Genomic DNA, 24440 nt, shown 5'->3' with positions numbered 1-24440 from the left:
TCAAAAGGGGCTTTTGTGGAGATCTGTCATGTCTGAGGGCACCGCAGGGAATTGGACAGAGGGAAACTTTGTAGCAACCATCCCAGACAGTGCTGAGGACAAAATGTCCTTGGAAGGCAAAGCACCTTATAGCAAGGCACCACCAGTCCAAGTCACACACTTAAGTGGTTTTGTTTCTTGCTTTCCATGTTCATTCCTCAGAGAGACCGTATCTTCTTCATGCCCTTGGCCAGGATCATCCTGTTTAAAGTGACACCTGTGAAGGGATACTTGCAGGATAGAGTTTTTTTTCTTCTCCCTTCTGCAAAATGAAAACTGCTTTGTTTATTGCTGTCAACATTTCACAAATAATGTATAGTTTCAAAGATGAAGACAGGTGTTTATGAAGAGGATGGGAAGAGATGCCAGTTGTAGAGCATCTTCAAGTGGAATGATGCCCATTTCTTGGCACTGCAGCTACAAGCAAGACGCCACAAACATGAATATACTCTGGTGTTTTACAAAGCAATACACTTGCTACATCACCCTGACAAGGCACTGCAGTGACACTGCCATCCTGGAGAAGCTTTTGGGGATAATATCTAAAAGAATGTATTAGAACTGGCCCAAATCCACGCTGGGTGTGCAGCAATTTAATTCATGTGTGTTACACTAACTCCTTTGTGTACAACCCTTCTAGTCAAGATCACTCTGAGAGCAACAGGTTTCATTGCATCATGGCTATGGTCTCTTCCTCCACTGCAAAGAAGGGAACAGCTTCCTGTCTCCTGTACACTGGTCATACTCCAACCACGAGACCCAGAACAACGCACGAGGTTGTACAGAATCACAGAATTACAGAATCATTCAGACTGGAAAAGATCTTTGAGATCATCAAGTTCAACCTTTGACTGACCTTGTCAACAAGACCATGGCACCAAGTGTCACATAAAATAGTTTCTTGAACACCACCAGGGCTGTTGACTCCACCACATCCCTGGGCACTCCATTCCAATACTTAACCACCCTTTCCATATGCACTGGCAGAGAAAGCAAGAGCTCTGCTGGACAAGTGTCTCCAAACCTCAAGAGACCCCAAAGCTTGGGAGTTTCTGCCAAGTTTTAGCCGTTGCACAAATAAGGATCTGCTTTATATTTTTAAGTAATTACTGAGTAACAACATGTAACTGTGATTGCCTGGACATATATCACTGTGGACACAGGGACACCCTGAAAAGCATCCTGCAACTGGAGACATGCAGTGGCGGCCACACAGCCAGTGCAGTCCTGCTGTCATAAGCACAAAGCTCAGCCTTGATGGACACACATGCCACAGTGCTCATAGCATTTCACAGAAGCACAGAGTGGGTCAGGTTGGAAGGGACCACAGCGGGTCATCTGGTCCAAACTCCCTGCTCAGACAGGGTCATCCTGGAGCACATGGCACAGAACTGCATCCAGGTGAATGTCTCCAGTGAGGGAGACTCTACAGACTCTACGGACAACCTGTTCCAGTGCACAGTCACCCACACAGTGAAGTTCTTCCTCATATTCAGGTGGAATTTCCTGTGCATCAGTTTCTGCCTATTGCCTTTCTCATTGCATTGCTTGGCTCCACCAGGGAAACTGGCTCCATCTCCTTCACAGCCACCTTTTAGGTATTTATACACATTAATGAGGTCCCATCTCAGTCATCTCATCTCAAGGCTGAACAGGCCGAGCTTCCTCAGCCTGTCCTCGTAAGAGAGATGCTCCGGTCCCCCAGTCATCCTTGTTGCCCTCCTCTGGACCTGCTCAAGTCTCTCTGGCACCCAGGAGCCCAGAACTGGACACAGCACTCCGGATGTGGCCTCACCAGGCCTGAGTAGACGGGCAGGATCACCTCCTTCGACCTGCTGGCAATGCTCTTCCTAATGTACCCCAGGATACCACTGGGTTTCCTGGCCGCAAGGGCACTGATGGCTCAGGGACAGCCTGCTGGCTCAGGGACAGCCTGCTGTCCCCCGGCCGCCCGGGTCAGACACACGCGGGGCTCCTGCGCGCCGCGGCCTCGGCGGCTCCGGCCTCCGCTCCCTCAGCGCCTTCGCGGCGCGGCCTCCCGCCGCCAGGGGGCGCGCCCCTCCGCCGCGGCCTGCGCGCTCCCAGCCCCGCCCCCGCCCCGCTTCCCGCCCGGCCGCGGCGCGAGCGCGGCCCCCGCGCGGCGCCCATGGCCGGCGTCATCCGGCGGCTGGATGAGGCCGTGGTGAACCGCATCGCCGCCGGCGAGGTCATCCAGAGGCCGGCCAACGCCATCAAGGAGATGATCGAGAACTGGTAACGCGGGGTGCGCCCCTCCCGCGGCCCGGCCGCGCTGCGTGGGGCGGGGGGGGCTCTGCCGGGGCTGGCACCGCGTCCCGGCTCCGCGTCCCGGCTCCGCGTCCCGGCGGGCAGCGAGGGGGGAGCGGGAGCCCGGGTGCCGAGGAGGGGCGGTACCCGTGTGTGCTCGTACGGAACGCGCGGGAGGGCAGCTCCGCTCGGAAAGCCGCGTTCCTGTCTGCGTTTGTGCTCCGGCTGGTTTTGTTCCTGTTTGAGAAACCTATGAATCGTTTGGTTTCGGAGCCAAGTTAGCATTCACAGAATCATTTAGGCTGGAAAAGACCCTTAAGATCGTCAAGTCCAGCCATTAACCCACCACTTCAAATCTACGGCTAAGCCATGTCCCTAAGCACCACATCTTCAGGTCTTTTAAATACCCCCAGGGTCAGCGACTCAAACACTTCCTTGGCTGCCTGTTCTATGCTTGACCACCCTTTCTGTGAAGACATGTATCCTAATATCCAATCGACACTTCTCCTTACACAAGTTGAGGCCGTTTTCTCTTGACCCATCACTTGTTCCTTGGGAGAAGAGGCCAATCCCCACCTTGGTACAACCTCCTTTCGGGGAGGTGAGAGCAATAAGGTCACCCCTGAGCCTCCTTTTCTCGAAGTTAAACACCCCCAGCTTCCTCAGCCTCTCTTCATCAGACTTGTGCTCCAGACCCTTCATCAGCTCCACTGCCCTTCTCTGGACATGCTCCAGCACCCCAATATCTTTCTAGCAGTGAGGGGCCCAAAGCTGAACGCAGGATTTGAGTTGTGGCCTCACCAGTGCCGAGTGCAGGGGAACACTCCTTGTCCTGCTGGTCACACTTTTGCTGATACAGGCCAGGATGCCTTTGGCCTTTTTGGCCACCTGGTTACACACTGGCTCATGTTCAGCCAGCTGTTAGAGCAGCACCCCCGGATCCTTTTCCATGTGGCAGCCTTCCAGCCACTCTCCCCTCAGCCTGTAGCACTGCATGGGGTTGTTGTCACGCAAGGGCAGGACCTGGCACTTCATCTTGTTGACCTTCATACCATTTGCCTCAACCTATCAATCCAGCGTGACCAGATCCCTCTGCAGAGCCTTCCTACCCTCCAGCAGATCAATGCTTCTGCCCAGCTTGGTGTTATCTGCAAACTGACTAAGGGTACACTCGATCCTGTCATCCAGGTCATGGATAAAGATATTAAGCAGAACTCTGGGATTGAAATTGCTTTCTTGGTTTCTTGGTTTCTGCAGTTTGGATGCTAAATCTACGAGTATCCAGGTAATAGTTAAAGAAGGTGGTCTGAAGTTCATCCAGGTCCAAGATAATGGCTGTGGTATCAGAGTAAGTAAACAGAGTTGACAGGTGTATGCTGTTGTTTAATACTACCTTTTAAAAATTATTTCAATTTATTAATGTTTCTGATCTTGAAAAAACTCAGAGAGTGACTATTGCTTGTCCTTTTCACATAGAAAGAAGATCTGGACATTGTATGTGAGAGATTTACTACGAGTAAACTGCAAAAATTTGAAGACTTGGCTAGTATTTCTACATATGGTTTTAGGGGCGAGGTAAGGTCTTCATCAAGGTTTTGAAACTGTTCATTGTTATTCTGCTGTACTGGGCTGTACATACTGTCTCATTCCCAGTACTTTTTACAGAAGCTTCTGTTTTCTGAGAGAGTCTGCTATGTGAATATTGTATTCAAAATACATTTCAGTGTCTTTCAAGATTAGGTGGATTCCTATAGGGAGGTATATATTCTTTTTGCTTTCTGGATTAAGATTTTTTTTTTTAATTGAAACAAAGCCTGTCTTCTCAAATGATGGTTCAGGAACCTACAGATAAAAGTGGAAGATTTGAGTTGAAGGTGAATCTTTGATGTCAGACATTTGTCTAAATACCACATTTAAAACTAAGTCTTCAAAATGCACAGTGGTCTTCCTTTTCTTTTGCTATTAGACAAAGTTAGTATCTCTTACCCCTCAGATATACTGGTTCTTTATACTCTTACAGGCTGTATCTGAACTCTGGAAGAAAAGTCAAGGATGAGCTTAACTTTCTCCTCTGGATGAGCAAGATATATAAGTGTGTGTCCTGTGCTCAGATACAGAGATCCTCACATGCTCCAAAGAGTAGACTGCTTGAGTCCTCTCTTCACACACTTTCGACATAATCATCTCCACAGTCAGTGGAGTCTAGTCCTGAGGCTGGTTTCATCTGCGTGGACATGTCCATTGAGTTTTCCAGGAAAACCATTATGACCTAACTTTGTAATATTACTTACAGCCAAGAGAAGGACTTGGGCAGAAGTGAGAAAGTAACAGCTAAAACCTTCCAACTGCTTTCTTGTTAACATGAAAAAGGCACAACTGTAATAATTTTGCAAATTTCTTTTAGTTATGCTACGTGGTTAATCACTTGCATTGTCAGCAATAATGAAATATTAGGGGAGCCAGAAGGATCTCCTGGATTAAATTCAGTATTATAGATACTAACATTTTTTTAAGCTTTACTGACCAGCAATTTCCTTGTAAGGACTTTTATTAATTACTTGCAAGTGGTATACTGAAATTTAGTGATGGTGTTTAAAGTGTGGACATGCCTCAGTGTTCTCCAGAGCAAGGTTTACAAAGATGCTTTCTCTTTTCCTAGGCTTTGGCCAGCATCAGTCATGTTGCCCATGTTACAGTAACAACTAAAACAGCTGATGCAAAGTGTGCATTCAGGTATGCTACCTATTATCCAGGTGACTTCTGCTGCATGCAGTAACAGATGTATCTATTTCAGAGCTCCTATTACGGAAGAGGGTATGGTAAGGGTAGGTACCAAAAAGGCTTGGAATGTGAGAAAATGTATTTTTCCAAATTGTAAATGGAAGCTTGAGCTAAACAGTGTATTTTAAAATTGGTGGAGGTAGGGTGGGGAGGCAAGAAATCTTGAAGGAACTTCTACTTCAGTAGTTAATGTAGACTAAACATTTGTCTTTTTCTCAATTTCAGCATAAAAGGTTATACATATATATTACGGGCATTGTGTCTAGCAAATTTCGGATGTCTCAGCACAGGACCTTACAGCTTAGTTTGTTATCCTGTGGTGCTTTATCCTATCCAAAAAGAGTTTTGAATGTTCTTTTGAAAACTTAATCTAAATTATAAGCAAGCTTTTCCATTAATTTCTTAACTACTTTTAAGAAAAGGAAGTAGTAAAAAAGAGATGTTCTGAATCTTGGTTTTTCAAAAGATTGTGTGGCTGTTGTCTTTCTTGCACTAAATACACAGGGTATGTGAGACAGCAAAAGAAAGTCTGTCCTTTGAATTTATGCATCTGTGTAACTTGCTGAAAGACCTACGTGGGTCAGAAATCTCTTATGCTCAAAATCCTGTTAGTGTCAAAAAGGAAACAGACTAAAGTCAAGAATTTCTTACTAGCATGATTGAAGTGTAAAGTCTAGTGAGAGAATTGTTATTAGGCTGTGTCTACCTCTTAAAGAAAAAATGCAGTAATCCTACCTTTAGAGGAAAAGTCTCAGTAATACAATTTCAAAACACATATGCCATGATCTCCCTCCTTTCCTCTGCTATTATTCCCATCCCCCCCACTGCCCCTCTGGCTCTTAAAATCAGCGAAGACAGTTTTACTCTAGCGGAAAGGTGTAGAAAGCTAATTCTCAGGGTCCCAAATTGTTTGCTGGGAGGAGTGTGACAATGATGGGATTTCTTTTGTTTTCTTCCTTTGTTGTCATCTGTCCATGTCTGCCCTCCTGTAAATCTAGATGTCTGACAACTTTTTATTTTCTGCCTAGAGCTACTTACAGTGATGGAAAAATCAAAGCCCCTCCGAAGCCCTGTGCTGGAAACCAAGGAACTCAGATCACGGTAGGTTTTAGTGCCCGTTTTCTCTTGCTCCTTTTCTGTTCCTTGCTTGTTAGGCTTGCACCAATTACATTGAAAGGTACATGACAGTATCACCTCTGGAGTTGCAGTTTGTTAGGTGAATGTAGGGAGGTAAGGAATAAATTGAATGTTGATTCTTCGTAAAGTATTCTCAGAAAATTCATATATAAAATAAAAATTAACAGGATGGATTTAGATTAATTCTATAGTAAGAGAGAATTTTAAAAATTGTTTTTAATTGTGAACTTTTTCTCTGTAGGTTGAAGATCTCTTTTACAATGTAAATACAAGGAGGAAGGCTTTAAAGAATCCAAATGAAGAATATGCAAAAATACTAGAAGTTGTTAGCAGGTAAAAAACTGAAATAGGGGGCTCCCAATTCTATATACTGCTATAGGGAGTACCAGGGTTTTTCAGAGGGACTGGCAAGTGTGTGTTTGGTGTCATTTTGTTGGTGGTGGTGGTGATTTTGTTTGTTAAGGTTTTTTTAAGCTATTTTTTAGTGTGCACTGCCAGATAACAGTCTGTCCAATTTGATGTGAAAAATCCACATAGGAAGTAGTGTATTCTATCTGTGACTATTAATTATTTCTAAGAATTCCAGCAAAGAAATGGTGATGGACTGGAACAAGTGAACTTTAAATGTACTTGGGCTGAATAGAATTAATGTAAAATCTGCTCAGGAGCATTGAGATTTGGCTGAATACAGAAAAGTTGAATGGCGACTTAACATCTCCAAAAAGGAGTAATGTCACTTTAGCTACTCGATGTTCCTTGCCTGGGCCCTTTGGTTGCATCTTTTGCCACGTGCAGAGGCTTTGCAAGCAGGATCTGCACAATTTAAGCAAAAGAACTGCTTTACACTTTCAGAAGACATGAAAGGTAGCAAAGAGTAGCAAGTGTACCAGGGTTTAGCCTACTCCCCAAATGAACTATTTAAGAGTCTTTACTGGGTCAGGCAGACTTCAGCCAGGAGGTGGAAGGTCAGCTCCTGCTGCTCTGTCAAACAGGATGATCTGAAGTCTTGCTGAGTTACAGCCCTCCAGCTCGTTGGTTGTTGTTTTTCATTAGGATTTTTCTATTACTTAATTTTGGTGGTTTTTTCCACTTGAATTTTTGAGTTCACAGTCACAGCAGTCTAATCTTTGTCTGCATTTTTACATTTCTCATCGTGCAAGGTTCTGTGGTGTGTTTTTTATTCACTATGCAGTAATTTCCCTGGAAGTTTGAGCCAAGATTTTGGAGCTGTAGGGTATCAGATCAGTGTATCAGCTGTGGGATCACAGATAGCTGAACTGTCTGGGTAGGGGAAGTTATAAGGGTGGGCCAGCCATTATTCAGATGCTTCTCCAGAATAGTTGAGACTTGCTTCTGTTGTACTTAGGATGTTTTGGTGTTTTTATTTAGTTAAACCTGTGCAGTGAAACTGAAAAAACAGGTCTGTAGGAGCTGATCCTTTTTTTTTTGAGAAATAAGCTAAGCTGATCCTTGAATTTCTTATGGTTACAGTTGAGTTATAAATAGGACACACTTTTTTTTTAGCTATGCAGTCTACAAAAGCTCAGGTTGGCTCAAATTGCATTACTGTCTAACAGGAAGTGAAATTGCTTGCCCCTATTACTAGCTGCTTTTCAGCAATCAGGGGAAACAATTAACTTTTCTTCCACATACTGCAGACTTACATTTATGTGTTTTTCAGGTATGCTATCCATAACTCAGGCATCAGCTTTTCAGTTAAAAAGGTGTGTAGATAAAGTCTTTGTAACTTCACTGTGTGTCTGTATGTGCCTGTGTATATATACATAATGTGTGTATCTGAAAATGCCAGAAAATTCGCACTGCATCTTTTGCAACAGGAACAGCACACAGAGCTTTCCCTTGGACTGCACTGTTGAAGGGTATGTTGGTGCAGTTTGCCTAGAAAGCACATCAGTGAGAAGTAAGCAAGACAAAAATAGATTTGTCAGGAGTTTGTATGTTTCTGTGTGGTCAGTGCTGTATTTGGTTTAGCTTTATGAGCTGTTTCAGCTTCTCTGGAGAGGCTGGTTACTAAGTACTACATGAAAGAGGCTGGGTAGATTACCCTCATTCTGTGCCATTCTTGATAATTATTTACTGAACTGAGTGTGTTCCTCACTTTCCACGGTGGAGTTACTAGCCTCAGTGGGTCTGATGTGCTCCAGCTGATCTTGTAAATATGAGCCATTTACCATCCATTGCTTTTTGAACATAAGTAAGTAAATAAGAATACAAAACAATATAATGATGTTATGTTGTTTCCTGCCTTTGTTTTAGAAGTGTTATTGTGTAGTTTAAAGTATTTCTAAAACTTTGTCCCGAAAGGTGAATTGATTGACACTCATTTCTGCTCTCTTTAGCAAGGTGACACCGTGTCAGATGTTAGAACCTTATCCAACGCCTCAACAGTGGACAACATTAGGGCCATCTTTGGAAATGCTGTTAGCAGGTATGTTGATGTCAAATTTCCTTTTGATATTCCAGTGAATCACCCTCCCTTTTCTCTTTAAATAGCATGGGCTGTGGTAATTTTTCTTGCTTCCTTCAAGGTTAATTTCAGAGAAGAGGGCGTGCAGCAATTAGAGAGCTCATACTTCTTTTCAGAATGTGTGACTTTTTTTGTGCACCAAAGGGAAGAGGAAAGTTACAAAGTTGTTCCTTTAATGCACTGAAAAGGAACCATCTGCTTGTAACTTTCTGAGTGCTCACGTAAAAACAGCAAGCTTAACCTGTGTTCTCTACAAGTTCATATTCTCCTCCTATACCATGAAAATCTTACCTCTTACTGTCTGCTATCTCATAAATTTTGAAGCTACTCATATTGTTTTTTCTGAAATCTTATGGTTTCTTGTTTTGACAAAAGCTACATTAGCTGAGGCTGTGTAAATCAGATAGAAAAGTTAAAAAACTAAAAGATCGTATTTTGAAGATGTTTCTGCCATTGTAGGAAAAATCTTCTTTATGAGACTTTCAGCTGTGAAGAATTCATTGTATGAATTTATCCCATGAATAGCTGGGTGTCATTTTGATTCTGTTCTGTTACTGACTGAAGTCAAACTTCACATTTAATGAATGTAATTTCTAATTAATGAAAACACCTTTAGGAAGCATAGCAAAATAGAGAGGCTCCTCAGTAATAAGGTTTGCAGCTTTATGTACTTCCTTGTTAAGCATTCATTTTGTCCTACTATGGATGCTCCTTTGGTAAGAGTTTTTCCTTTGTACAGTTCAGGATAAATTGCCCACTTCACAGTAAATGTTGTGATAATTTATTTTCAAACAAAAATTTTAATTTACCCAGTTCAAGGTGGTGTTAAAAACTGAACACAAATAAAAATGGCACTTGGTATATATTTAAGTTGAACTGGAAAGAAGAAGTTTTTACATTTTAATGACTACTCAACAGACCCCCAAGACATATTAGACTGACAAAAGTGGACAAAGTAGTCCAAGAAATAATGTACTTGTTCTTCCCTGGCTGTAGACAATTTTGAAGTGTTGTCAATCACTGTCAATGACTTAAACAATGAAATGCATGTTAGAATTATCAATAGATTATAATTCTGTGGATACTGTAATATGTTGCAGTATTAAAAAGATAATGGGGGTAATTTCACAGACTCCAACCATACAACATTACCAGTTTACACTTAGTTGAGAAGAGGAAATGATAACAGTTCAGGTTAAATAATTACTGTGGCCCAGCAATCAGTGTTTGAGCTCTGAAATAATTCTAATGTTTTCATTAACTGGGATAGAAGATAGATCATATATGAAGTAGTGAGATTGAGCAATAGGCCCTGAGCCAAAGTTGACCTTTAGATGAACCTTCCAACCATATGTTATATGATATTTGTATCTGCTCATTAGCAAAATATGCATGATCATTAGCAAAATATATAGTGTAATAAGAATATCTTTCCAAATTTAGAGGATGGACAAGGTGGTGAAATCAGACATCTGACCTTGTCTGGGGGTGTATAGTCAAAGCCAACTCCCTTGGTTCCTCCTTGAGCCCTGGCCAGGTTTTGGGTGGAACCCAAGAAGAGAATGAAACCAGATGTTTCTGCATTAGGGTTATGTGGGCTTTTTTAGTCAACAGTATAAAAGCTGGACCCTCTCACAGTGAAGGTGGAGTCTTCACCTACAAGTGAGCTCACTGTGTAGGATTTCCCAGTTACCAGGAGTGGTTCTGCTGTCCTTCACTGTGACCACGGCTCCCCAGCTGATGTGCGGGTCTGGGTGATGGTAAAGTGTTAGGGTAACTGGTGTTGTATCTTCTTAATCACTGTAGGCAATCTTCTGTAGTAATGAGTAGGTGCATTACTTAGGTTATCCCTTTGTAATTCTTTGCTGTTTGAACTACAGTTAATTACACTCATCCCTTAAAGCTGGTGTCTGTATCTTTTGTGCTGACCCTGCCAGCTGGCGAAACGGAATATCATGTACTCTTCAAAATTTGCAGAATTAATTTTTTATTGTGTTTCTGTCAAACTTAATAGGGAACTGATAGAAGTGGGCTGTGAAGATGCAAATCTGGCCTTTAAAATGAAAGGTTACATCACGAATGCAAACTACTCAGTGAAGAAATGCATATTTTTACTCTTCATAAACCGTAAGTTTAAAAAAAGGCAGCATTATGTACAGTCATGTGTTGCTTACATAATCAGAAGAACAAAACTTTCTGAAGACCTACAAAGTACCTGAGCATTCTTAAAAACATTTTTAAGAATAAATATTACAGTTAATTGTAAATCTTAAAGTGTTTTTTGATTTGTAATGTGCATCACACTTGGCACTGTATTTAGTGGAAAACAGCTAAAACTGGGCCTAAAGAGTGATCTCTCCATTCTGTACCAACACTGGCATGGGTTGCCACAAACATTGACTATATGAAATAATGAAAAGGTAGTCTGGTTATTTCAGCATTTGTGGAAAAAAATACTTCTGAGTATAAAACATGCTAAGAAAATATTGTCTATTCCTGGTTTTATATGAAGCATAAATAGGTCTTGGGGGAAAATGTGCTTAACAGATACCTTTTGAAGACGTGAAGCATGAAGATGTCTGAAGGAGCAGCTGGGCACTGTGCAGTGTGTTTTAGCTGGGCTCTTTGGAAACAGCGCTGTGTTCTGTGTTTCAGATCGGTTGGTAGAGTCAGCCGCTATGCGCAAAGCCATAGAAACTGTGTACGCTGCTTATTTGCCAAAAAGCACGCACCCATTCCTATACTTAAGGTAAAGTAATAGGAAGATGTAGCCTTTCAATGTTGTAGGATATAACTAGGGTGAGTAGTTTAGAAGGACATTTCTGTTCCTCGTAATAGTGTTAAGCATTGCACTGAGGTAATTAATTGCGAGACAGGAGATTATTAAGTGACATTAAGGAAATCTTAAGAAGACAGACCTTGTTTTTAGAAGTAGTGAGTATCTGTAATTTCAGCTGAAGTCCTTTCCTGTTAATTCATGAGACACTGCAAGTAAAAGATATTTGTAAAAATGGGTTTTTGTAGTTGTACAATGGCGATGTTGGTTTAAGCTTACCTATGTAAGCTTGTTTTGCTGAGTGATTTTGGATTATTTTTTAATACACTAAACAAGTCTGACTGTAATACAATTTTAGCAGGTTTCAGGATCTTCTTGACTTCTTTGTATGGAATTTGTGTGGACAAATTTTGTCAAATTTGAACCAATTTTTTCTTTCTCTGACATCCATGGGGTATTTTAGGTTAACTTCTTTTAAAATGTTTTCCAGCCTGGAAATAGCTCCCCAGAATGTAGATGTGAATGTGCATCCTACAAAACACGAGGTCCATTTTCTTCATGAAGACAGTATTCTGGAACGTGTGCAACAACATGTAGAGAGCAAGTTACTGGGCTCTAATTCTTCAAGGATGTACTTCACTCAGGTGAGAACGTGTATGGAGTGATGGGAGTTCTGCATTATTGTAATGATCAGGGATACTTTTACTCTGTTCAATAGTACAATCTTTGCAGATATGGCACTTAAAAGTGTTGTACTGATACCTTAAGATATTTGCTCTATGTTTCAGGGATGAAGTCACTTTAATATACCAGTGTGGCAAAAGAGAGAAAAAAAAAGTATGGAAACATTTTAAGTATATTTCTGTCAAGTACCTGTTTGGTTGTCTTGATTTTATAAGTATGTTAGCCTTCACATGTGGTAAATTGTTTTCTTATTCTGCCCTGGTTTATGTGAAGATGATGTGATTGAGGAAACTGTTCTGTGTATTTGATAACACTTTGGATTTAATCTGACCAGAAAAAAAGTCAGGAAGATATTCTACTCTCTTTATGTAAAGCATAGCATAAGAACTACTGTAATTTTTATACCAACTAATTTCCTTGTGATTTTTTTACCTTAAAGATTTTTTTCCTTTGGGACAAAGGAATGGTAACTAATGATTTTAGCTGCCAAGATGATGACATTCCCTTTATGTGGATAGCAAGCGGAAAGATGGTGGCCTTTTAAGCAGTTGACAGTGTGTTGGTGGGGTTTCAAATTTGCTCCTGAGCAGTAAGAAGTGTGATTGATCTTTCTGGGCTTTATTCAATCAATATTTCTGGCTGTTATTCAATCTCTTCTCTTTGTTTCCCCATATCTGAATGAAGACGTTGCTTCCGGGGGCTGACTGCTCTTCCAGTGAGGTTGTAAAATCAGCAGGGAGCCCTTCTGTGGTTACGAAGGGAGCCAGCGATAAAGTTTACGCGCACCAGATGGTCCGCACTGATTCCCGAGAGCAGAAACTGGATGCTTTTCTTCAGCCAGTGAACAACCCCCTAGGTTCAGGCCCCACTGAAGTGACAGCAGAGGTTAATGCAGAACCTCCAGAGGGTGCAGGCAGACCCCAGGATGCTGAAATGGAAGAAGTCAGGGACCTGGTTGAAATGGCTGATGTTCAGGAGGATGCAGTGAAGCCTGGGGGGCCAAGCGAGAGTCGACACCTGTCTCCTGAGACTGTCCCCTCTCGGTGAGTCTCACCTTTCCTCAGGTGGTGCAAGGCTACCTATTTATTTCATGGCATAGCCCTGAAACTATAGATTTTTCTGATCTCTTTGGACTTCTGTTTTTCCAGAGGGGAAAAATTCTCTAGAATAACTTTTCATGACATTTTATTGAGAAATTAAAATTAATCTGTGAACTGTGAATTATGTAATTTGTGGTAAATTTTGTGACTGGAATAGGATTTCCATGCATACTGAAAGGCAGGAAGCAATATACATAATGGCATTAGTTTAGGGAGATCATACTGGTCTGTCTCTTTCTGGAAGCTTCCCTTTTGTGGAGGGATAGAAACTACATCACTGAATTTGACAGGCATTACCCTAGCAAAGGTAAAAGTGCTATTATTATTGTTAGAGCTCCTGGAAGAGCTGTTAGGAGAGGCCAAAGTCTTCTGAGGGAATCTGATTCCCTCTCCCCAGTATTACAGAAAAATGGGCATGGAAAAAAAAATCATTAGAAATACCAACATATTTAGATATGTCCTTTAGAGCCCAGTTTGCTTGGTGCTTAAGCAACAATTGCCTAATATTAGAGTCACAAATTCTCTTAAAATTCTGAACTACCCTTTCCTAACAAATTATTCCTCAGAAGCAAAATAAAACTTTCTGGGAAACTGTCTGCATTTCCTGTGTTGACATACAGCATGTGAATTGAGCATCCCATCTGTTGCTGTGTTTGGCCTAAGTGATAGGAGAATTGAACATAATTCCTTTTGTTTTGGTCTTGCAGGAAGAGACCACGGGAAGACATGGACATAGAATTGGAGAAAGATCACACCAGAAAGGACATGACTGCTGCTTGCACCCCTAGAAGAAGAATTATCAACTTGACTAGTGTGTTGACTCTCCAGGAAGAAATTGAGAACCAGGCACATGCAAGTAAGCAAGGCTTGTTTCTCAAAATTACTGTTATTCAACCAACTAAATATGACTGTTTGAACTGGAAAAAGGTGTTTAAAAGGAGGCCCAGTGAGCTTACTGTGTTGCTAAGCAAGTTTTTAACAAAAGCTTTTGCTTTTCATTTTTATTTGTATCTGTCCCACTTATATGAAATGGTGAGACTTGTAAAATATTGTCTCTTTTGTTAAGAGTTGTTTTAGACAAAGGTAAAAGGTTTGCGATTCTTTCTAGGGTGTTTCCCTCTTAGCTCAGTTGCCTCTGAAGGCAACTTACACTGACTCATACCCTTATTATTCATATGTCTAAATGCTAGGAATATCACATCCTGGAGGCTTTGTTGGATTTGTTTTGATTTTTCTGCTTTTAAGAGCTGGGGACACTCCACACAGACATCTGTAATAAATAACTTTTCATAAACTGCTAAAAATCTTAAACTTTAGAAAGCATGAACTTTTACTTTACTTGTGCTGCAGTAAATGTTTTGCAGAAGACTGGTAATTCTGAGCCAGTAATTCCATATGTGACTGTCACTGTTTAAATACTGAAATCAAAGAGTTGTCCCTGAACCATAAAATACCCAAAAATGTTTCAAAATGTGTGATAGAACTTTTGAAGCTACCTATGGTTGTGTCTCATCTTCACATCTGTAAGAAATACCGAAAAGAGACTTTGGGAAGAGGGAAATCTTTTCTCAGACTGTTACCCTCTTTTGGAAAACATAAGAGTGGAATTAGGGTAGCGTAGTGCTTTGTACATGTTGTGACTGCAGTGCCAAATATCTGTAACAAAGCTGCTCCCAAGGATGGCAACTAGTGAATTTTTTTGTGGAATGCCTAAAATGGACTCTTTTATGAAATCTGACATCTCATACCCTTCCCAGCCTTCTCATTCATATATATATATTTAAAAAAACTTTGTGAGAGAAAAATAAAGAAATTATGAAAAAAAATTACGGACCTATTGTATCACACTTTTAGAATTTAGTTTGACAGTATTGAGATTGTGCTGCAAAGCTGGTTTACACCTGCAGCTTTTGAAGTACATATGTGCTCCTCACCAATCTCCTGTGGCTGGAAATTAATTGTGGAAGGTATTCAAACACAGGGACTTTAATTTTATTTTTTTTCTAATTTGCATTTGTAGTTTAAATGTTAAATAACTATTCTTCCTTATGCTTTAATAGTATGAGTATGCACAGAAGTTATTAATATTTCAAAACTTGTGAATAACAGGTCATACAGGGATATAAGAAGGAAGCAGGGGTGTAGTAGGACTGAACAGTAATCTGAGAGTTTCATGCTAAGAAGAAACAAACCACTCAACTAAATAAATGAGGGCAGGGTTGTGTCTCGGTTTTGGAGACAAAACTTCAGGAGGAAACACTCCAGAGTGAGTGTCTGCTCCGAAGGGAAAAGGGCCTTCCCTTTTCCTCCACGAATAAGACAAGTGGGTCACAGCAAGTGAAAGCGGAAAAAAGAAACAGTTTATTAACACCCAAACAAAACAGGGTAGAACAGGATAAAAATAAAACCTCAAAATACAACAAATTCCCGGAGAGGGAACAGACACACAGGCTCGGACCAGCCGGGGCCACCCCCGCAGGCTCCCCGGACCAGCGAGGAGGGAAGGGAGGCAGTGAGGCAAGGGAGAGGGAAGGGAAAAAGAACAAGAAAAAAACCCAATAGAACCTTTTCCAAGATATCCAGAACACAAAAGAAACCCAAAGAGCAGCACGGCGCTCCCGGTGCACTCCCTCAGCCCTTGGGCTGAGCCATTTAAGTGCCCCGGGTCCAGCTTAAAGGCACAGCGTCCTTGGGCATTGAGCGGATGGTTAAGGAATAAAGTGGCTTCATAACATCACCCCAGGACAGGCTGCAACTATGAAATGACATCCTTTTGTTTCTTCCCCACCTCTCTATTGTTTCAGAACTTCAGGAGATGCTACGTGATCACTCGTTTGTTGGTTGTGTTAGTCCTCAGTGGGCTCTGGCCCAGTATCAGACAAAGCTGTACCTTCTCAATACAACAAAACTCAGGTAAAAGAGTTGTAAGACCTGTTGGCAGCTGAAATAAGTACCAGTTGCGAAGCTAATTAGAAGAAGGAAGGAAATGACAGAGAAAACAACATCATTCTCGTTGCCTATCTGAAAAGTCACGAGGCTAAAGATTAAGCACAGTTCAAAACAGTGGAAACAAGTCTGGCACACTTGGGAAAAGTTGCAGGGAATCAGTGTAACTAAAATGCCAACTACTGTATTCTGTACTCACAGAGAGTGGGAAGGGAAAGAATTTTTCTTGCTTCATGATGATCTATGATCATCATCATAATTTGCTGCAGGATCATCTACAGCACACTGTATAAAGCAGAGGCTTCAGAAAAGTCCTGTAAAACATTGTATCCAGTTGGGTTAAGAGTATCTGCAGGACATGATTGTAACACAAAATGTGTAATTTTGCCTCTGCAGCCTTACAGGGCCAGCTACATAATTTTTTGTAACAAATCAGAGAATAGACTTGAGGTAGATATGTCTATTAATTTCACAGTTCCTTTGCATTTCTTACAGTGCAGTAAAGGAGTAAAGAAGTGGAAATATAAACTATCAGGGAATAAATCGATAGGGATTGGATACTTGAGTATGTAACCTTTCTGCACCAGTGTGGCTGATGAGGTCAGAAACCAAGAAAAATAGACTTGTAAATATCTAGATAGTGCAGGTGAACCCTTAAACTCTTTAGTTAAAGTAAGATCTTTATTAATAGGACTGGATATGTACATCTGATGTTTCCAGGATGATACTTTCCCTTCTTAATTATGGTAACTTGGAGATATGATATCCTGTCCATATAACTAATTTTTATGCTTCAATTTAGCCAAGAGCTCTTCTACCAGATACTTATTTATGACTTTGCAAACTTTGGAGTCCTAAGGTTGTCTGTAAGTATAATTTTACATTATATCCTATATAAAAAGATTTTAAAATAATGTATTTACAAAATGTCTGTCCTTTCAGACAAATGCATGGTTTTTGGTTGCACAGTCAGGTTGGCTTTTGTCCACTACAAGGGTATTGTTTTGTTTCTCAGTAAGAATATAGAAAATTCAGTAATTTTGTAGCTGCTACTGTTAAATTGTCATCCTGGCTGCTTGTTATTAGTGTCAGTTGTAGTTGTTCACCAAGTTTTGCTGTTGCTCATTACATTGGGACAAATAATTAATTTGAATATACAATTTACAGAAATACAGTGCTGATTGCCAGTGTTTGTCCTGTAAAATATCACAGTTCTTGGCAGGATTGTGGACTGTAGAGAAAGAAGAAAGAAATTCATACCTTTTTAGCCTGGTTGTGATAAACAGAACTGTTAGTTCTGCAGGCCAGATGTAGTGTATTACAATTAGTTAGTATGTGAAGGAAGAAGCTATAGATTTCCAATAGGGTGTGCTGATCATTAACCAAAGTTTTGCCTTCTTCATTTGTAGGAGCCAGCTCCTTTATATGAGCTTTCAATGCTTGCTTTAGAGGATCCTGAAAGTGGCTGGACAGAAGAAGATGGCCCAAAAGAAGGGCTTGCTGAGTACATTGTGGAGTTTTTGAAAAAGAAGACTGAAATGTTGAAAGATTATTTTTCTCTTGAAATTGATGAGGTGACTGCAGCTATTACTTCTGACAGTAAATGAATGGTGGACTTGGCAGTGTTAGGTTTATGGCTGGATTCAATCTTAAAGGTCTTTTCCAACCTAAATGATTCCATAATTCTACATTTTGGTGACAGATAACTGCAGTAGTTTGCTTGCAGTGCTTACCATCAATAAGAATTAGTTCCAGTAAGATTTTAGGTGGCATAAGCCTTTCGTTAAAAATGCTCAGCACTTACGCTGCCTCTAAGAAGGGTGCTACACAAAGTTTCTGTTTAATTAGTTACCAAGTCACAGAATGGGTTAGGTTGGCAGGGACCACAGCGGGTCATCTGTTCCAACCTCCTTTCTCAGGCAGGGTCATCCTGGAGCACACGGCACAGGATTGCATCCAGGTGGTTCTTGAATTTGTCCAGTGAGAGAGACTCCACAGCCTCTCTGGGCAATCCACAATTTAGTCATTGCTTCCATAACTAATGCATATCTCTTGACCAACAAGGTGTGAATCTTAACCAGCTTTCAAGTCAGACAGGGCTGCAGCACCACTGTGGCTCTTAATGTGTCTTTTTTGTGTGGCTTTAAGGCATCCCTTACTTTATACAAAAGTGAACAACTTCATCAAGCCCAGGCACTTCATTTGGATGTTTGCCCGGGAAGTGAGTGGTACCTGTGTATCCTAGAGCTAGAGGAGAAGGTTGAATTCAGCCACTACCTGAGCTGAGTGGCTTAATCCATGCCTTGTGAAATTAAACACCACCAATAACTCTCTTCCTGCAATGTCTGCCTGGCATCAGGCTTTAAAAACTTGTAAGGCTCACGGAGTTTGGTAAGAAACAGTCTTACAATATGTAACAGTTTTGGTGCTTTTACTGCGAGGAAGAACTTCCTTTTTTTACTGAAGTAGCAGTGTTGCCTTGCAGGAAGGAAATCTTACTGGGTTACCACTTCTGATAGACAACTATGTCCCACCACTGGAAGGACTGCCTATGTTTATCCTGCGCTTGGCCACAGAGGTATATTCTCTCAATTATTCTAATAATGCACAATTACTTTTTTTACTTTACATTTAAGCAATTCCAGCCTTCCTTTGCAGTTTCTGGTGCAGCTTAAGTGTACTGTTGTGTGTTCCAGATGCTTTTCAGTGGTTGCTGATTAATTATGCTTTGCCTCTGTATTTATAACTACTGACTGAATGAGCCTCTATTTTGATTTAAAAGCCTGCATTCCTACCCTCTTTTTTCATTCTATAATTTTACCTTACCAGGACAAAAATGGCCAATACATTAATATGAATTTTCCATGTTAAGAATCTCTATCAAGTCTCTTACTGCTACCCAGATTCTGTAAGATGACCTTTTTTTTTTGTAACAGGTAAACTGGGATGAAGAAAAGGAGTGTTTTGAAAGCCTAAGTAAAGAACTATCCATGTTCTACTCCATCAGAAAGCAGTATATAATAGAGGAAGCCAACCCGGCAAACTCTCAGGTACAAGAATACTGTAACTAGTCCTGTGAGCAGATAACTAGCAACATACAGGAAACTGCTGCTCTTTCAGATATAGACTTATAATCCCAGCTCTTTCAGTGAACTGAGTCAAGTAGCAGTGTGGCAAGATTCTGAAAGAATGTGGCTTAAATTTTCTGAAGTATTACAGGTATTGAGGGAGCCTTTTAACTTTGGGCATTGCAGTGTACTTAACATTATAACAAGCCTCCTTGGCCTCCAAGTTGGAAATGTATTTTTTATGCTATATTTCTACAGAAGAACAAGGATGCATATAAATTTAAAATACAGCCTGATTGTGTCTAAATATCTGCCTAATCATTCAGTTAAGCTCACCCATTCTGCAAGTGACTTCACAGAGCTTAGAATTTACTGTATAGAATGAACTTTTCTAATACCAGCAGAATTTTACAATTGCTGTAGTCTTACATAGTAAAGTTTTTAAGGAGTGCTGTCCTCTAGTTAAACAGAACCTCAGTTTAATTGTTTGTACTTTTCTTCCTGTATTTCAGAATGAAGATTCTGAATCTGGTTCAACAACATGGAAATGGACTGTGGAACATGTGCTTTACAAAGCTTTTAGGACTCATCTTTTACCTCCTAAACACTTTGCAGAAGATGGCAACATTTTGCAGCTTGCTAACCTACCTGACCTGTATAAAGTTTTTGAAAGATGTTGAGCACATAGTTATTAAAGACTGTTTTTTTAGATAGACACCATTTATGTTACCTTCAGTTTTACTTAGTAGAAGATAAAGCTGGAATCTTGATGGAAGAAAAAAAGAGGGGATTTAGTATCATACTAAACTACTAACATGGCAGAAAATGGTCTATTTTCCTTCTGTTGATCAAAGTATAAAAAGCATAATTTTTGCTTTGTCTAAACCCGCCAAAATCCCTACAATAAAATCTCCACTTACACTCTGAGTTTCCCTATTAACCAATCTGCTGACAGAATACACTTCTACTGAAGAAAATTAACTGGGTTAAGTGATTGTGGAAGAAGATAGAGCTTAATTTAGTTGAAATGTGAGTGCTTTAACTTCACTGCTTTTGGAAATCAAATTAGGTTACCTGCATTCTTTTAAGCATGACTGTTGTCTGACACTACCTGCAATGTGAGTGTACATGCAAAGCTCTTAAAATCATCCATAACTGCAGGAGTTAGGTTTGTAATATTTCAGGACTCTTGCTGAAATAAGGCAAATCCCTTCCGTTTTAATCAAGGAGTCAGAGAATAGAAATGGGAATGCTCTGGCAGGTAGTAAATGAGCATGCACACATAATATTAATTGTCTCCAATTTAATGAGTAGGGCTTAGGAGATCTGTTACTTACAAGGCTGTCCCAACAGAGAAAACATTTTTCTAAGTCCAAGAGGCATCTAGCGTCCAAAAAGGAAAGCAAGCTTCATTTTTTACACTGTAAAGATTTCTGTTCCATTTGAAAGCAGCTCTGGTACAAGCAGAAGCATTAATGCTCTTGGATTGCTGAGGTGCCAAACCCTGCCTTACTTTGAGAAATACTCATGAAGGGCAGCAGTTTGATGTGAGTCCAAAAAGACAGGTCCTCTCAGATGGGCATCTGCTGACCTCAAGTAAAGTATAACACAGGGGCTGTGTAACTTCAACTATTTCAAGGATGCCAAGTGCAGATGCTGATAATTTCTCACCAATGATGTGCCAGCTTCAAAAGAGTGGGAGTTCTCAATAGTAGAAAACCACACTGTTCCAGAAAGCGTCTCCTTCCTTCTGCTCCCCCTCTTGGACGACAATTCTGGCGATGGGATAACTACTGGGGAATTCGTGTCTTCTTGAGCCAGGCAGCCCAGCAAATGACATCTGAAGTGAGCAGAATCTGGCTTCAGCTGGCCTCAGCCCACATACTACTTCTGGCAATGAGGGGGCATGGAGAATGTGGAGAATATAGGAACTACTAATGGAAATAATATTTGTATTGTGATTCCATTCTGCTTGCCCTTGCTAGGTGTGCTTGTCTTGTGATTTTGGCATACTGCTGTATCACTCTTCACATGTAATACCTAATATATCAAATAAGTAAATTTGATATTGAACATGAAAAGCTCCCTCTGTGGAACATCCAATAGAACCTGGACTCCGACATGTACATGTGAGAAATGTCTAGAGATCACCACAGGCATAATTACATTGTATGTTAAGTGTGGCAGCAGTCTGGTGTGCACTCTCATGCCATGTAACAAATGCCAGCTCCTCATCAAACTGTTGTGCGGGTTCCTGGACCCCCACAAAACTAACAAACCCCAAAATCATAAGTATATTTTGAGTTACGCTCATTTTCTTCTGCTTTTGGTATTTTTTCCCCTTTTGGGATTTAATGGAAACCTGATGACATAGTGCCAAATTTCTGTCACAAAATGAAAAATACTGATAGCTCAAATAGGTTTTTTTTTCTTCTAATCTGTGTATATTTCAGAGCATTAAGCAACCTGATACAGCTTAACTGACTTCCTTTGGGTAAAAAATGCAGGAAATCTTTCCTGCAAAATACATTTTGAAGTTAAGATTGCAATAAACCATCAATCAAAACATTCCTGTCACAGATATATGACAGGCAGATGATGGTACTTTGGTTAACATCTTGCTTGGGTTATCTTTCCTTTTAAATCCTTGATTCAAATCTGCTTCTTGAAACAAAACTTCTTAAATCTCATTTTCAAGCCCAATGAAAAGCAAACCCAACACATTAAGAGCACATAGGCACACTGCTGTCACAGTCATGCCAAGCAATTCAGTCCATTACCACGGGCCTTCACATGAACAATCACCTCACCTGTATTAAGCAAACAGCTTTTTCTAGTAAAGGCTGGTGAAAAGTTCTTCTGGAGATATATTTGGGGCTACCCAAGGAGAAACAACATCCCTGGGGAGGGCAGGATTGAACAATAGTTTTTGCAGGTTTTACAAGTAGGTTTGAGAGGAGTGAACAAAATTAATCCAGATTGAGTGTTTTAACTCCTTTCCATACTGTAACTGATGCATTTTAGATTTACAGGAGATGCAGCCTCTCATGGCAGCAACTGGAACTGTTTGTGGATGCACCAAAGGGAGTAACATCCTTGGCAAACTACCCATGTATGAGAATATGGCATCTCAGTTAACTCACTATGCAGAGTCCCCAAACCATGCACCACAGGAAGAAAGATGCTTGTTTAGGAGAGGCTTGCAAAATCTTTACCTGACATTTGCCAAATATAACTATTCATGTTTGGTGTAACAAAATAACCCCCACCCCAAGGGCTTTCTGTCACCAGTGCATATGGCTTGTTCTGCTTTGCAGTTTTTGTATTAATTCCATTAAATTTTTTCCAAGTACTGAACTGCAGGAGGAAACAGGCACTGAGAATATGTTGAATTTCTTAGATACACAGAGGAATTTCATATGGCAGATTGAGGAAGGTGTTCAAGTAAAGTCATGGGTTGTGCACCTAGATGAAGTTCATAGCTTTAATGGAACCTCTGGCCTCCTATCCCAGATGCATTTTTCTCATTGAGTTTATTCACAGAATCATTAGGGCTGGATGGGACCTCGAGATCATCCTCTCCAACCCTCCTGCCAAAGCAGGGTCACCTAGAGCAGGTTACCCAGGCATGCATCCAGGTGGGTTTGGAATGTCTCCAGAGAGGGAGACTCCATGACCTCCCTGGGCAGCCTGTTTGGTGCTTTGCCACCCTCAATGTGAAGAAGTTCCTCCTCGTCTTGAGGTGAAACTTCGGTGTTTTAGTTTACAGTCATTGTTCCTCCTCCTGTTGCTGGGCACCACCAAAAATAGTCTGGCACCATCCTCTTGGCACCTGCCTTAGAGATATTTATCTGCATTAATGAGATCCCCTCCTCCAGACAGGCCCAAGCTCCTGCTGTCTTGTCTCGTAAGAGAGATGCTTCAGACCTTTGGTTAGCAACATTCCAACATTGTTAAATGACAGGGTTGGAATTTGTTTTTTCTTCTAATGGTTTAGTCTTACCTGCATCCTCTGAAACAGATATTGGCTATTCTGAAGCAATGTAAGGGATAAACTTGGCCCTGGCTTATATTTTCATTCAGCAATCACAGAAGAGAACTTTAGGAAGAGCATACTGAAGCCAATGCAACAAAGAAGTGATGTGCCACTACCACTAACATGGCCTCCCTACAGGCAAACAGCACTATAACACATTTTGCACAAAATCTTTGCAAACTGGAATCCTTATTACCCCACATATACAGGAATGGTTTATCAGATTTTCTGATAACAGAGCAATGAAATATCATAATACATTACTCATGTTTTAATGTTTTTATTTTAGAAAGTGAACATATCCATTAAAAAAAAGAAAATGCATGGAGTTAAAAAAAAGTAACATAAACTAATGACAAATTGCAAGAACATAAAATAGTTTTATCTAGTGAGACCCAACAATTATTAAATATACTTCCACCACAGAGAAGTTTTACTTCATTATATTACCAGTCTCTTGATTAGGTACACAAGACAACACTTTCCAGTAATTACCTAGTCATTAGAAGATCAACTTCAGGAATCACTGAATAATAAAATACATCATGGACAAATACTTTCATACCACCTGGGAGGCAACCTAATATACATATGTCAACAAGGTACATCTTCATGAGGTATTACAGTACATGGGAACCCTTCCCTTTACTTTCTAATGAGCAAATTCTTCTGTCAGCAGCTCCACCAGCAAGTCAGCCACAGACTCTGTTGCCAGTTTCTAAACTCCAACAACTTCCTGCAGAGATTTTCTTTCTGCAACAGATCACACAAGCCAGGATGAATGAAGATGGGAGTAAAGAAAACAGATATTGTAAACAGGGAGGCTGAAAAGAAAAGGACATCCACTCTTCCAGGTGAGCACTAGAAGACTTCAAATCAGTAGCTTCAGCTTCTCAAGAACATTTAATACCTCCCCTAGCTTCAGCTTTGCTGTGAGTGGTGAAGTGAAAGCATGGGGCACGATAATTCCAAAAGTAAATAAAGTCATTTCAAAAATAAGGAAGCAATCTCATACTTAACCAAAGTAGACTACAAAATTCTTAAGATGAGGCTGCTCCAATGTAACCCATTTGTAGTATTAAACAGACTGAGGAGGGGGAATACCAAAGTAGGTTTGCCC

The 24440-nt window shown here is 40.7% G+C and overlaps 1 protein-coding gene across 1 annotated transcript; it reads left to right on the top strand.

The window, feature by feature from the left end:
* Window positions 1-2143: 2143 nt before the first annotated feature.
* MLH1 (mutL homolog 1) lies at window positions 2144-20211 on the top strand. The gene is made up of 19 exons (XM_069007652.1): window positions 2144-2292; window positions 3562-3652; window positions 3781-3879; window positions 4964-5037; window positions 6114-6186; window positions 6464-6555; window positions 7904-7946; window positions 8583-8671; window positions 10725-10837; window positions 11366-11459; window positions 11977-12130; window positions 12855-13213; window positions 13978-14126; window positions 16075-16183; window positions 17019-17082; window positions 17626-17790; window positions 18702-18794; window positions 19153-19266; window positions 19797-20211. Exons 1-19 carry the CDS (start codon window positions 2186-2188, stop codon window positions 19962-19964), a joined length of 2250 nt encoding a protein of 749 aa, XP_068863753.1. The 5' UTR covers window positions 2144-2185; the 3' UTR covers window positions 19965-20211.
* The last annotated feature ends 4229 nt before the right edge of the window (window positions 20212-24440 follow it).

Source organism: Aphelocoma coerulescens, chromosome 2 (assembly GCF_041296385.1).
Source record: "Aphelocoma coerulescens isolate FSJ_1873_10779 chromosome 2, UR_Acoe_1.0, whole genome shotgun sequence".
In the NCBI taxonomy this organism is placed as follows: domain Eukaryota; kingdom Metazoa; phylum Chordata; class Aves; order Passeriformes; family Corvidae; genus Aphelocoma; species Aphelocoma coerulescens.
The sequence above is the reverse complement of the archived record's forward strand: the minus strand, read 5'-3'. Positions and strand labels throughout refer to the sequence as shown.

Coding starts and splice junctions, on each gene's coding strand:
- MLH1 (XM_069007652.1), top strand. CDS start 2,186: ATGGCCGGCGTCATCCGGCGGCTGGATGAGGCCGTGGTGAACCGCATC. Junction 3,880..4,963: donor CATATGGTTTTAGGGGCGAG/GTAAGGTCTTCA, acceptor CTCTTTTCCTAG/GCTTTGGCCAGCATCAGTCA. Junction 13,214..13,977: donor CCTGAGACTGTCCCCTCTCG/GTGAGTCTCACC, acceptor TTGGTCTTGCAG/GAAGAGACCACGGGAAGACA.